This window comes from Pongo pygmaeus, chromosome 1, assembly GCF_028885625.2.
Source record: "Pongo pygmaeus isolate AG05252 chromosome 1, NHGRI_mPonPyg2-v2.0_pri, whole genome shotgun sequence".
Lineage (NCBI taxonomy): Eukaryota > Metazoa > Chordata > Mammalia > Primates > Hominidae > Pongo > Pongo pygmaeus.
The window spans coordinates 21,137,863-21,152,697 of record NC_072373.2 but is presented as its reverse complement, the minus strand read 5'-3'; the positions used below and the strand labels follow the sequence as shown (position 1 = coordinate 21,152,697).

At 47.0% G+C, this 14,835-nt stretch overlaps 1 protein-coding gene across 2 annotated transcripts in view; it reads left to right on the top strand.

Moving 5' to 3' along the window:
- Positions 1-377, top strand: part of OBSCN (obscurin, cytoskeletal calmodulin and titin-interacting RhoGEF) — a 173,910-nt gene extending 173,533 nt beyond the window's left edge. Inside the window, exon 116 of one of the 2 annotated variants that reach the window (XM_063671646.1) lies at positions 115-377. In XM_063671646.1, the coding sequence (XP_063527716.1) occupies positions 115-292 (178 nt within the window). In that variant the 3' untranslated portion in view covers positions 293-377. The remainder of the gene's footprint in view (positions 1-114) is intronic. The other variant, XM_054467038.2, reaches the window with a different exon arrangement.
- The last annotated feature ends 14,458 nt before the right edge of the window (positions 378-14,835 follow it).

The following is a 14,835-nucleotide window of genomic DNA, read 5'->3' as shown; positions in this document are numbered from 1 at the left end:
CCCCGCCACTCCCTTTCCCTTCCGTCCTCTCCCCTCCCCCTCTCCCCTTTTCCACTCGCCTTCCCCACACCCCTCCCGCCGCTGGGCCACGTGCTGAGCCTATGTCCGTCCCAGGGGCCGGCCCTGTGCGTCCAGCTGCCTGCAGTGCCCGTGGCTAACAGAGGAGGGCCCGGCCTGTTCGCGGCCCGCGCCCGTGACCTTCCCTACCGCGCGGCTGCGCGTCTTCGTGCGCAATCGCGAGAAGAGACGGGCGCTGCTGTACAAGAGGCACAACCTGGCCCAGGTGCGCTGAGGGTCGCCCCGGCCGCACCCCTCGGTCTTCCCACTGGGGGTCGCTGCAGACGCGCCAATAAAAACGCACAGCCGGGCGAGAAGTCTTCCGTCTCGTTGCATTATTTTCTTTTGGGGAGGGGAGGGAGTGAGGGCTCTGTCCCCGCCTTTCTGGCTGGGGCGCCGATCAGGCTGCCCCGCTGTGTCTGGGCCTGCGAGCCCCTTAGAAGGCGTCCTTAGGGGTCGCTCCCTCACTCCGATGCTCCGCGCGTTCAGCCCCGCGGGGCGTCTCCATCCTCACACCCATGCGCGTTTATTCCACCCGCCGTGCGCCTTCCTCTCTTCCATCACGCTGACCTCCAGCCCCGCAGCCCGCTTTCTCCGCCGTCGGGCCAGCCGCTTGTTTCCAGAACTTCTCTGCCCCAGGAGGAGTTCTTGGGCAAAGCGTGCAAGCGAGGGCGGGGAGCCGCAGGCCACGATCCGTTGGCGGAGAGGAGGCTTCAGAGTCGCTGGCGCGTGGCCTCGGTGAAAAGTAACCCAGTGTTTGAGATTCCACGGGCAATGACTGCGCTGGCCGAGCCCCGCCCTGCCCCTTGCCAGGAGTGCAGGAAGCCTGGGCCGTGGGGTGCGCGCGTTGTCTCTCAAACGCTGCTGAATGTCCTTTCTCCTACTCTTCTTTGACGTGGGAAAGGGAACTTGAGACAGGTGCAGCCCAGGAGGCCTGGGAGCTGGCAGGGAGGGCCTTCTCCTCTTGCACATAAAACCTTTTGCAGAGGTCCCTCAGACACAAGGCCAGGCCCCACAGGTCTAAGCACAGATGGAGAAGAGGCTAACCGACCCCTCTTGGCTAAAATGGGTCATGCTGATTCCTGGCCAGCTTAGATTTATGGGGACATCCAGTGATGGAGTTGTCCTGGCTCTCTCTGACAGCATGCAACCCAGAATGAGGCCCCGTTGTTTTAAACACTCTTTTAATCACCAAAACAGTCAGCTCTTCATAGCATCCTCTTGTCGAGCAGCCCCAGGGTTCCCGGGGTGGGGATATGTTCTCCACTGTCCCCAGCAACAAGGCTGACTTGTTGGACGATAGCTTCGTTCCTGGGGGGCTGGGGCTGGAGGGTGTAGACAGCAGTCTCTACCCTCCTGATTCTCAGCTCATCTCAGGGGCCCAATGACGACCACATGCTGATGGGTCCATTCTGCAATGTCCAAATGCTGAACACCTCCCCTGAAATCTTACTGAGCCCAAGACACTTTGAATTAAAATCCAAGCATCGGCCAGGCACAGTGGCTCACACCTGTAATCCTAGCACTTTGGGAGGCTGAGGTAGGAAGATCACTCGAGCCCAGGAGTTCAAGACCAGCCTGGGCAACAATAGGGAGACTCTTGTCTCTACAAAAAATAAAAAATTAGCTTGGCGTGGTGGTGCATGCCACCAGCACGGTACCAGCTACTCGGAAGGTGAGCCCAGAGGTCAAGGCTGCAGTGAGCTGTGATTGTGCCACTGCACTCCAGCCTGGACCACAGAGCAAGACCCTGTCTCTAAAAAGAAAACAAATCCGAACATCTTCTAACTTGAACTGACTGCCCTCACTCCTTCTGCCCCCACACTGCCTCTGACTTTACCTTCCTCCTCCTTTATGATCTCCTGAGAGTCAGCATGTCACCACTCAATGCATCATAAAGGGCACAGGCATCGTGCACTCACTTTCCCACGACACTGATGTCAGGGCGGGGTGGGGGGGAAGGTAGTATCTTTTCCTCACCCATTGCAAGGCGCATGGATGAACCTTGCATGTATGGCCCCAAGCACAAAGACAGGTTAACAAGATAAAGCATGACACACATCTATTTAACAAAAGGTTTTGTGTGACAAGTGAGCCTTCAGAAACAAAAACCCAAAGAAACAGGCAAATCTGTCTATTTTTTATGCTTGGGTTTGATGAAGAATGAACAGTCATGTAAAAATATGCTTAGACAAAAAGCAGGTGCAACTTAATGGTAATAAACTGGGGGCAACTTGCCAAGGCCTGTTTGTTCAGATTCTTCTTGGCCTCTGGAATGAGGATCCTATGACCCGGTTTTGGGGGAGGTAGGTCAGAGAATTCTCTTATGGCTTCCCTCAAGGGAGAAAAGCAGGAGAAGGTCAGAGACAGACAATTTCCTTCAGCTTGAGATACTCACCATGCCAAGGTGCCATAATTTGGGGTATTGCATTCTGAGCCCCATCACTGACATCTCACAAAACTGTAGTACAATACGACGACCATTAAAACTGGTACAGTCAAGACAGAGAACATTTCCATCTCGAGAAAACCCTTATGCTGCCCAAAAAGGCATAAAAATAACCACACCCACTTTCCTCCCACAGTAACACTCCTTAACCCTGGCACCCAACAATTTGTTCTGCACTAATATAACTTTGTCATTTTAGGAATGTTCTATAAATGGAATAATCCTCTATGTGGTATCTTTTGCCTGGCATCTCTGGAAATTCATGAAGGCTGCTGCATGTGTCAATAGTTCATTCCTTTTTATTGCTGCAGAATATTCCATGTTATGGATGCACCACTGTTTGTTTAACCACTTATCCATTGAAGGACATTTGGGTCATTCCCAGTTTTGGGCAATTACAAATAAAGCTGCTATAATCATTCATGTACACAGGTTGCTGTGTGACTGTAAGTCTTTATTACTCTAGGATAAATGCCCGAGAATACAATGGCTGCATCATGTTGTCATTTCATTGGCCAGCTTTATATCCTCGTGGGTGAAATATCCATTCATGTCTTTTGCCCATTTTCTAACCGGATGGTTTGTTTACTTAATGTTGAGGATGAAGAGTTCTGTGTATATTCTGGAGACCAGCCATTTGCCATACATGTGGTTTTCAAATATGTTCTCCCACTTTTGGGCTTGTCTTTTCTTCCTCCTAACAGAGGCTTTTTTCTTTTTTGAGGCAGCATCTCAGTCTGTTGCCCAGGCTGGAGTGCAGTGGCACAACCATGGCTCATTGCAGTCTTGAACTCCTGGGCTCAAGAAATCCTCCCACCTCGGGCTCCTGAGTAGCTGGAACTAAAGGTGTATGCCATCACACCTGGCTAATTTACTTTTTTTTTTTTTTTTTTTTAAGAGATGGGGTCTCACTGTGTTGCCCAGGCTGGTCTCAAACTCCTCAGCTCAAGAGATTTTCCCGCCTCAGCCTCCCAAAGTGCTGGGATTACAGGCGTGAGCCACCTCACCTTAACAGGGTCTTTCACAGAGCAAAAGTTGTTAAAAAAAGTTTAAAGCTTGATAAAATACACATAACATTTATCATTCAACCATTCTCAAGTGTACAGTTCTTTTTTTTTTTTTTTTTTTGAGACAGAGTCTTGCTCTGTTGCCCAGGCTGGAGTGCAGTGGCACAATCTCGGCTCACTGCAACCTCTGCCTCCTGGGTTCAAGCAGTTCTCCTGCCTCAGCCTCCCAAGTAGCTGTGACTACAGGCATGTGCCACCAAACCTGGCTAATTTTTTGTATTTTTGGTAGAGACAGGGTTTCACCATGTTGGCCAGGTTGTTCTCAAACTCCTGACCTCTGGTGATCCGCCCGCCTCGGCCTCCCAAAATGCTGGGATTACAGGCATGAGCCACCATGCCCAGCCAAGTGTACAGTTCTGTATTGTTAATTATATTCACATGTGGTACAACCATCATCATCATCCATCTCCAGAACTCTTCATCTTGCAAAACTGAAATTCTGTCCTCATTAAAACCCATTCTCCCTCCTCCCAGGCCCTGGTAGCCCCCATTCTACTTTCTGTCATTATGAGCTTGGCTTCCTTTGACACCTCGTGTAAGTAGAATGCTGCGGTATTTTCCTTCTGTGAGCAGCTTATCTCACTTAGCATAGTGTCTTCCAGGTTCATCCATGGTGGTTGTGCTTGACTGCGAGACTAGGCTGTGCAGTGCCAACATTCAGACTGATGAGGAGTTCCCGAATAGTTCTCAGGGCTGTTTTATTGCTCACAGGTCTCACTCATATTGGGGGAGTCAGAAAATCACAGTGGATAAGGGGGAAGGACAAAATGTGTTTGAACCAGAGCAAGAACTGTAGGAATGAGCATGAGTCGCCATAGGAGTTGCTGGACCGTCCACTCAGAGAGTTACGTGTGAAATAAACATGGTCTGAATCTGAAACCCCTCAAGGACCAGAACACTGGACACACAGGATGGATTAGGTCTGTGTCTCTTGTCCCAAGTAACTTTCCAGTAAGGACAAATACAGCATAGCCCGGGCACCAACCAACCAAAATGATGGTGAATAATAACAATTAACACTAACAACAGGGCTTAACACCATTTATAGTGCCTGTTATGCTTTAGGCATTACTGCAGGGAAATTACTCATATTATCCTAATATATCAACACTGTACAAGGGAAAAGCTCTCTTAAATGGCGTTTCTCCTCTGCTCTCACACCACAGCAGCAATCAACACAGAAGAAGATTCTGTGGCCAAACCTGTGAGGTTTCTCCCCACCACCAAGCAGCAGACACCAGCTGGGTGTCCTCAGTCCAATTCCAACACTGTCTACCTGGAGATAGTGTCAGACCCCACAGGATTGGGGCTCACTTCCCAAGACTGCCCCCCACACAGACACCAGTCAAAAGTCCAGGCCTCTGGAACATCTGACCAACTGGCTTTAAGTTGGGGTTCCCACAAACCCCTGTTTGGGTTCCATTAATATGCTACAGTGGCTCACAGAACTCAGTGAAACACTTACTTATGTTTACTGCTTTATTAAGAAGGATGTTACAAAGGATACAGACACATAGGGCAAAGTATGAAGGAAGGAAGGGGCGCGGAGCCACCCTGCCCTCCCTGGGCGTACTGTTTCCCAGGAACCTCCACATGTTCAGCTATCTGGAAGCTCTCTGAACCCAGTCCTTTTGGGTTATGGAAGCTTCGTTACATAGGCATGATTAATTAAACCATTGGCCATTGGTGAACAACTTGACCTTCAGCCCCTATCCCTTCCCTGGAGATTGGGTGTGGGGCTGAAAGTCCCAATCTCTATTCCTGCCTTTGTCTTTCCAGGGACCAACCCCACCCTGGAACCTATCAGACAAAAGGCATTCTAAAGAAAACACTTTGGCGATCCCAAGGATTTTATGAGTTATAAGCCAATAACTGTGGGTGAAAATCTATCTATCTATCTATCTATCTATCTATCTATATAAAATCACAATAACTTAGTATCTAGGAAACAGAAAGCTATGGCAATAAAAGGCAAAATTGATAACTGGTGCATTGGTAATCATAGTAGAAGATTTTAATATATTGTGTTTAGAAATCAATAGGTCAGATATATAAAAATCAATCAATTTCTGTAACTATTGATGGCATCACTGGAAACATTTATGTGATAGACAGGAAGATAGGTAGATAGTACTTTGAAACCAGCAAATGAAGGATTCATATTACTTTCAGATATCCAGAGGCCAGCCACATAAATGACCAGGCATTGGCTCAAAATCCTCTCAAAGTGGAGATCATACAGCCCACATTTCCTGGCCACTGTGAAATGACATTAGTCACTGTCAATCAAAGAATAAACAGCAAGTTATAGCTAGCCACTTGGACATTTTAGAAAACATCCTAAATAATTTCTCCATTAAATGGGAAAACCAAACTAATAATTAATTTTAAAGAGGTATCCTAAGGAGGAAGGAAGGAGGCTGGCAGCAAAGGACATTCCTTTATTTCCCCAGCTCTAGGAATTCTTAGTTCAATGTTGGGAAAATAATTTATTCTGGTCATAACAGGTTTCCTTTGGTAACATGAAAATGAGATTACTACAGAATATAGAACATTAAGTTAAAAATTCAAGTTTTTAAAAATCATACCATGCAAATTTTTACTACCATATGGTATAGAAACAAATAGCATTCAGAATGCAAATAATTGGCCTATCTCCTGAGACTCTGCATTCTGTATCCAAAGGTTGATGTGTCTTCAACACAGATGTCCTCATGCTCACCTGCAGATAAGGATACTGGTACCTTGGGCAACTGGGCTAAGAGATAAGATAGGTAGATAGATATACACAGATATAAATATATGATAGAAATATAAAGATACAGATAGATGCAGATAAATATAGAAACGATAGATGATATGATAGAGATCTAGAAGATAGAGAAGATAAATAGATGATATAGGTAGAGATAGAGACAAAGATATATTGAAAAATAGATAATAGAGCTATAGAAGATAGATATCTACAGATATAGATGAATGGATTGATAGAGATAGAAGACAGACACAGATAGGTAGACAGATATGCTAGATAGAGATATGGATGGATGGATATAAATACTACAGATAGAAGAGATAGGTATAGAGACAGAAGATAGAGACAGAGTTAGATGATAGGTAGATGTAATAGAATACATAGACATGATAGATATACAGAGATACAGAAGATAGAGATGTAGAGATAGATATACAAAGATAGATAGTTAGATAGATGCATACATTTAATGCAACTGCATAATTTAGAGTATGTTCTCTGCCCATAACATAATTAAATTGAAAACCAGTAACCAGTTAAATATATCTGAAAAATCTCCAAGTGTTTGACATAAACAATACACTTCCAAGTAATCCATGAGTCAGAGAAGAAATGACAAAGGAGACCAAATGAGAATGAAAACAAACTATGTCAAAATTTGTGGGATATAAAAATGAATCAAACAGGAATTCAGCTGAAGAATACAATAAGTGGACTGAAAAGTTCACTAGAGGAATTCAAGAGTAGACTTGATCAAACAGAAAAATCAGCAAACTCAAAGACAGGTCATTTAAAAGTATCCAGTTAGAGGAGCAAAAAAACAATAATAAAAAGGAATAAAGAAAGCCTAAGGGAATCCTAGAATAGAGAGAGAAAGGGGCAGAATGCTTATTTAAAGAAATAATGCCCTAAAAACCAAAAAAGAAATAATGCCTTAAAACTCCCCAAATCTGGGGAGGCAAATGAACATCTAGATTTGTGAAGTCTAAACGGCCCCCAATATGATAAACCAAAGAAGTCTACAGTAAGACACTTTATAATCAGATTGCCAAAGTCAAAGACAAAAAGAGAATTTTGAAAGCAGCATGAGGAAAGTGACATACGTGGGAGCTCCAATCGGATTACTGGGGGACTTCTCAGCAGAAACCTTGCAGGCCGAAAGAGAGTGGGATAATATTTTCAAAGTGCTGAAGGAAAAAAAACTGCTAACCAAGAATCTTACTCCTAGCAAAGCTTTCATTTGAAAATAGAGGCAAGATGAAGACTTTCCCAGACAAACAAAAGCTGAGGGAGTTCATCACCACTAGACCTTCTTTACAAGAAATGCTAAATGGCATTTTCCCACCTAACAGCCGAGCAAACATGAACAGAATTAAAGGAAGAAACAATAACACAATAATAGTAAGAGATTTCAATACCCCACTTTCAATAATGAATAGAACAACCAGAAGATCAATAAGGAAACAGAAAACTTGAACAACATTATACACCAATTGGATCTAAAAGACACATACAAATATTCTACCTAACAACAGCAGAAGATGCATTCTTCTCAAGCACATAGGGAACATTCTCAGGATAAACCACGTTGGGCCACAAAACAAGTATTAATAAATTTAGGAAGATTGGAATCACCTTATAAACATACACACACCTGACAACAGAGTCTCAAAATCCATCAGGCAAAAGCTATCAGAACTAAAGGGAAAAATGGACAATTCAACAATAATGGTTAATGATTCCAATAGCACTTCCTCAATAATGAACAAAATAACTAGAAAAAATGACCAAGAATATAGAAGACTTACAAAACACTATCAGCCAACTGGGCAAAACTGACATCCATAAATGTTCTGTGTTTTCTTTTTCTTTTCTTTTTTTTTTTTTTTTTTGAGACAGAGTTTCCCTCTTGTTGCCCAGGCTGGAGTGCAATGGCATGATCTTGGCTCACTGCAACCTCCGCCTCCCAGGTTCAAGCAATTCTCCTGCCTCAGCCTCCCTAGTAGCTGGGATTACAGGCACGCACCACCATGCCTGGCTAATTTTTTGTATTTAGTAGAGATGGGATTTCACTATGTTGGTCAGGCTGGTCTCGAACTCCTGGGCTCAGGCAATCTGCCTGCCTCGGCCTCCCAAAGTGCTGGAATTACAGGTGTGAACCATCATGCCTGGCCACAACTGTGTGTTCTAAGATTCTAAATTTGTCTATTTGGCAACCTGACATCACAGTGCCAACTGTATTCACTATATATTTTTATTTTCTATATTCTTGTTGCTCTGAACATGTGGCCTAGATGGCAGGGGAGAGACAGCCTCCTCCTCCCAGGGCAGGCCATTTCTCAGAGACAGCCAGAGGGCTTGCCCAAAACCACACCTTTAACCTCCAGACTAACCAATCCAGAGCCCAGATCCCAACAGGCTCCTTATCAAACCCGCAGCACAAGCCAATATGCCTAAATTAACCCAGGGCCAGGCACCTGGCAGCTAGGGAGGGTCTCTGTGCCCAAAGCCCACCAGAATTATAGAAAGTCACCAGTCCTAAGTGTTACCCTGTTGTGCCTTGTCTTTCCCACAGAAATCCCATCAAAGTTTCTGGCCCAGGCTTGCCCCTTCTCCTTTATACCCCCTGGCTGACCCTGATGTTTCCTCGTGTGGCCCTGGTGTCCTGGCGCTCCTTCTCTTGGGAAACGTAAGTGATAAATTCTTTCTTTTTTTTTTTTTTTCTCTTTTTGAGATGGAGTCTCACTCTTTCACCTAGGCTGGAGTGCATGGTGTGATCTTGGCTCACTGCAACCTCTGCCTTCCAGGTTTAAGTGATTCTCCTGCCTCCTGAGTAGCTGAGATTATAGGTGTGCGCCACCACGCCAGACTAATTTTTGTATTTTTAGTAGAGACAGGGTTTCACCATGTTAGTCAGGCTGGTGTCAAACTCCTGACCTCAAGTGATCTGCCTGCCTCGGCCTCCCAAAGTGCTGGGATTACAGGTGTGAGCTACAATGCCCAGCCATAAATTCTTCTTTCAATAACATTAGGCTCTCCATGTTGTCATTCAGTCATCTCCATAAATGAAACTCTCGTGGGTATAGTCATGGACAGAACAGAACTCTCCAATGGGTAACAGCAGAATGCATGTTCTTCCCAATGCACGTGGAGCCTTCTCAGGATTGGCAATCCACTAGGCTGTAAAACCGGTCTCAGCTGACACCACACAAAGAACATTTTCTGACCAAAATGGAGTTTAATTAAAGTCAACAATAGAAGGAAACTTGGAAAATTTACAAATATTTGAAAATTAAACAATGCACTTTAAAATAAACTGTGTGTCAAAGAAGAAATCTCAAACACAACTAGGAAGTATTTTGGCCAAATGAAAATGAAAATGGCATAATGAAAGTCATGGGATGCAGCTCAAGTAGTGCCTAAAGGGAAATGTATAGCCATAAATTCCTGCATTAGAAAAGAAGAGGCTGGGCGGCTTACGCCTGTAATCCCAGCACTTTGGGAGGCCAAGGCAGGTGGATCATTGAGGTCAGGGGTTCGAGACCAGCCTAGCCAACGTGGTGAAAACCCGTCTCTACTAAAAATACAAAAATTAGCTGGGTATGGTGGCAGGCACCTGTAATCCCAGCTGCTCGGGAAGCTGAGGCAGAAGAATTGCTTGAACCTGGGAGGCAGAGGTTGCAGTGAGCAGAGATTGTGCCATTGCACTACAGCCTGGGTGACAAGAGCAAAACTCCATCTCAAAAAAAAAAAGAAAAAGAAAAGAAGAAAGTGTTGGGTGTGTTGGCTCATGCCTGTAATCCCAACACTTTGGGAGGCCGAGGCAGGTGGATCACCTGAGATCAGGGGTTCAAGACCAGCCTGGCCAACATGGCGAAACACCATCTCTACTAAAAACACAAAAATTAGCTGGGTGTGGTGGTGCACACCTGTAATCCCAGCTACTCAGGAGGCTGAGGCAGGAGACTCACTTGAACCCAGGAGGCAGAGGTTGCAGTGAGCCCAGATTGCACCACTGCACTCCAACCTGGGCGACAAGAGTGAGATTCCACCTCAAAAATAAATAAGTAGAAAAGAAGAAACATCAGAAATCAATAACCTAAGCTGCTTTTTTTTTTTGAGACGGAGTATCCCTCTGTTGCCAGGCTGGAGTGCAGTGGCGTGATCTCTCGGCTCACTGCAATCTCTGCCTCCCAGGTTCAAGTGATTCCCCTGCCTCAGCCTCCGGAGTAGCTGGGATTACAGGCATGCGCCACCATGCCTGGCTAATTTTTTGTATTTTAGTAGAGACCAGGTTTCACCATATTGGCTAGGATGGTCTCAATCTCCTGACCTCGTGATCCACTTGCCTGGGCCTCCCAAAGTGTTGGGATTACAGGCATGAGCCACCGTGCCCGGCCTAAGCTTCAATTTTAAGAAAGCAGAAAAAGGCTGGGTGCAGTGGTTCATGTCTTCAATCCCAGTGCTTTGGGAGGCTGAGGTGGGAGGATTGCTTGAGCCTAGCAGATAGAAGTTGCAGTGAGCTTTGATCATGCCACTAGACTCCAGCCTGGGCAACAGAAAGAGACCCTGTATCCGCCCCCCGCAAAAAAAAAAAAAAAAAAAAAAAAAAAAAAGAAGAGGCTGAGCACAGTGGCTCACACCTGTAATGCCAACATTTTGGGGAGGCCAAGGAGGGAGGATTACTTGAGTCCAGGAGTTTGAGACCAGCCTGGGCAACACAGGGAGACCCTGTCTCTACAAAAAAATTTAAAAATTAGCTGGGCATGGTGGTGTGCACTGGTGGTCCTACCTACTTAGGAGGCTGAGGTGGGAAGGCTGCTTGAGCCCGCTGCAGATTGAGACTCGCAGTGGCCGCAGACTGAGACTTGCAGTGAGCTGAGATCATGCCACTGCACTCCAGCCTGGGCTACAGAATGAGATGCTATCTCAAAAAAAAGAGGAGCAAACTAAACTCAAAGCATGAAAAAGAAAGAAAACAATAAAGAGGAAGGTGGAAATTATTGAAATAAAAAACAGAAACATAACAGAGAAAATTAAATGAAATAAAAAGTTGTGGCCGTGTGCGGTGGCTCACGCCTGTAATCCCAGCACTTTGGGAGGCCGAGGTGGGTGGATCAAGAGGTCAGGAGTTCGAGGCCAGCCTGGCAATATGGAGAAATCCTGTCTCTACTAAAAATGCAAAAATTAGCCAGGCATGGTGGCACATGCCTGTAGTCCCAGCTACTTGAGAGGCTGAGGAAGAAGAATTGCTTGAACCTGGGAGGCGGAGGCTGCAGTGAGCCGAGATTGTGGCACTGCACTCCAGCCTGGGCAACAGCGCAAGACTTTGTTTCAAAAAAAAAAAAAAAAAATCCATTTGTGACCAAACGTTAGTTTTACTGACCAAGAGAAAATAAGCAAATATCTAGAAGACAAAAGTTACCAAAACCGACATAATAAATGAACTATCTGACCAGTTCCATAACAATTAAAGCAATTGAGCTAGTAATTTAAAATCCACTACAAGGGAAAGGCTGGGATCACACGGCTTCACTGGAGATTACAGAACATTAAATAAAGGGAGAAAGTGACCCTCCCAAACTCTTTCAGGACAGTGGCAGAGGGCGCTTCCTAACTCAGGAGTCCAGCATCACCCTGGTACCAAAGCCACACAAAGACACCACAAAAACACTACGGACCACAGCCCAGCGGGTGGCTCAGGCCTGTAGTCCCAGCAACCGGGCAGGCAGGCGGGAGGATCGCTTGAGGCTGGGGGTTCGAGACCCCTGGGAAAAATAGTGAGACCCCGTCCTTTTACAAAACTGCAGAGCAATATCCCTCACGAGTACAGGTGTAAAAATCTTGAAGTATTAGTGAACTGCACAGAGCAAGACAGTAAAAGGACCAAGTGGGATTTACCCCAGGAACCTAAGACTGGTTCAGTGCTGGAAAAGCAGGTAATGAAATATGCTATATTAGGAGACTAGAAATAGGCCAGAGGCATCTTTTTGAGGTAATGAAAATGTTCTAAAATTGAATCATGATGACGGTGGATTTAGTAAAAATCATTTTAATGGTACACTTGAAATAGCTGAATTTTACTGTGTGAAAACTATACCACAATTAAGTTGTTACAAAAAGTCAGGGTGGTCGGGAGAGGTGACTCTGGGCTGGGGAGGGCAGGGTAGGGCAGGGAGAGCACAGGGGTCAGGGCACGGCGGGGACAGAGCTCCACACCAGCACCAGGTGGCCTTCCTCCAGATGGCAGCGTTGCCCAAGCGAACACAGGGCGCCTGGGAAGGGACAGGACATGGGAGGCGTGGAAGCAAACAGGGTGTGCGGGGCTTCTCTGGGTACCTGGAGTGCACGGGGCTGGGTGTGGGGTGACCAGAGGCTCCGAGCACTGCTAACATGGGAGGCACTGGGCTCCGTGGCCACCCAGGGCATAAGGGGATCTAGGGCACGCGGGTGACCCATGGGCCCTCGGGCCCTCGGGGGTCTGAGCTCACTGGGAGGCTGCAGGTGTGGGAGGGGGCCATGGGGCACACGGGGGGGCATGTGGTGGGCAAGGGTGAGATGGGGAGGGTGCAGCATGCAAGATGGGCATTGGGGTGCAGCATGCAAGATGGGCTCGAGGGCGCGGGGGGCACCAGGACAGTTGGGTGCTGCACAGGTGGTGCTGGGCACCCTGCATGCAGCCCACGGCACAACAATGTCCCGCAGCTCTCAGGACATTGTGGGCACTCTGAGGGTGGCCAGCTACTGTCAGGTGGGCACGGCAGGTGTGGAGGAGAACATGCAACGGGTGGCCTGCACAACGACCCCGTCTTTGGACCATGCTTGACGGTGCATTGGTGATGTACTGTGCAGACTCCCAGACCTGGTCCCATTGCAGAGGGCCTAATCTCATTCATGAGGGCACCACCTTCATGAATTACATCCCCAAAGCCCCGTCTCCTCATAATATGAACTTGCGGTGAGGATTTCAACATATGAACTTGGGGGAACCTAAATATTTGGTCAACTGCAAGCTGCACACAGTGGGGCTCCCTGATAGTGCAGGACACAGTTGTTCAGGCCGTTCACTGTCACCCCCTCTGAGAGATCAGCTCCCTGCTCAGGGTCCTACATGTTCCCGTCATCTCTCCACTGCCTGGAAGTATAGGTGACACCCACAGGGCCCCAGCACTCAGCAGGCGGACATCCGGAAAGATGAGTCATGAAGTCTGCCCTTCTCTAACAGAGTGTGCAGCTTTACTTTAAAGCTATGGCCAAAACTATCCTGGGTGCACACCTGTGGTCTCACCCACAAGGCTGCCCCCGACTGTTACCACCAGCCAGATGGGCTCTCCGCTCTTTGCTCAGGTGTATGGTCCTTATGTGGAGCTGCTGAAGGAATTGTTTTTTGAGATAACCTGGTAAATGTTTCCTGTGTTCCACTGTGCTTCATTACAGTCTCCTCAATATCATTTATTTAGTCATTCTCCCATTCTTGTCTTTTTTTTGGTAGGGGGATGGGTGGCATTACATAATACCATGTTGAACAAGATCAGCAATTTTGGGGTGGCGGGGGCTGCCTCACTCCAGGAGGCACAAACGCAGCAGCCAGAGTCTTCAATTGGAGGGAAGCCCTGGACACAGCTGCTTGGAAACAGGCTATGGCAATACTCACCCCACCAGGCCTGGTGGCTCAGCCTGAAATCCCAGCACTTTGGAGGCCAAGGCGGGTAGATCGCTTGAGCCCAGGAATTGGAGACCAGCCTGGGCAGTAGTGAGATTCCCACCTCTCCAAAAAAAAAAAATTAGCTGGGTATGGTGGTGTGTGCCTGTAGTCCCTCCCAGCTACTTGGGAGGCTGAGGCAGGAGGATCTCTTGAGCCCAGGAGTTCAATACCAGCTTGTGTAACATGGCAAAACCCCATCTTTACGAAAATTAGCTGGGCATAGCCCCATCTGTAGCGTGCGCCTGTAGTCCCAGCTACCCGAAAGGTTGAGGTGTGAGGATCACCTGAGCCTGGGAAGTCGAGGCTGCAGGGAGTGAGCCGTGATTGCACCACTGCACTCCAGCCTGGGTGACCCTGTCTCAAAAAACAACAAACAAACAAAAACTCCACCCCAACACAGAGAAATGCCCAGGCCCCTGGTTTCCACTCAGACTTCTCTTTGTTGCAGCTGAAACTGCTGATCTTGTTCAACATGGTATTACATAATGCCCCCCCAGGCCCCGCCAAAAAAAAGACAAGAATGGGAGAGTGACTGAATAAATGATATTCAGGAGACTCTACTCATTAAGCACAATGGAACGCAGGAAACATTTACCAGGATATCTCAAAAAAAAATTCCTGCAATAGCTCCACATAAGGAACATATATATTGAGCAAAGAAAGTGGAGAGCCCATCTGTGCCTGGGTGTGGGAAGTGGCTGCCCATCCCGGCCCTTACTTTGCCCAAGCTTCCCGCCTGCCCCATCAACAGCCTCCCTGGGGCTCTGCCCTCTGCTGGGCAGTGGGGCACCTGCTATTGTCC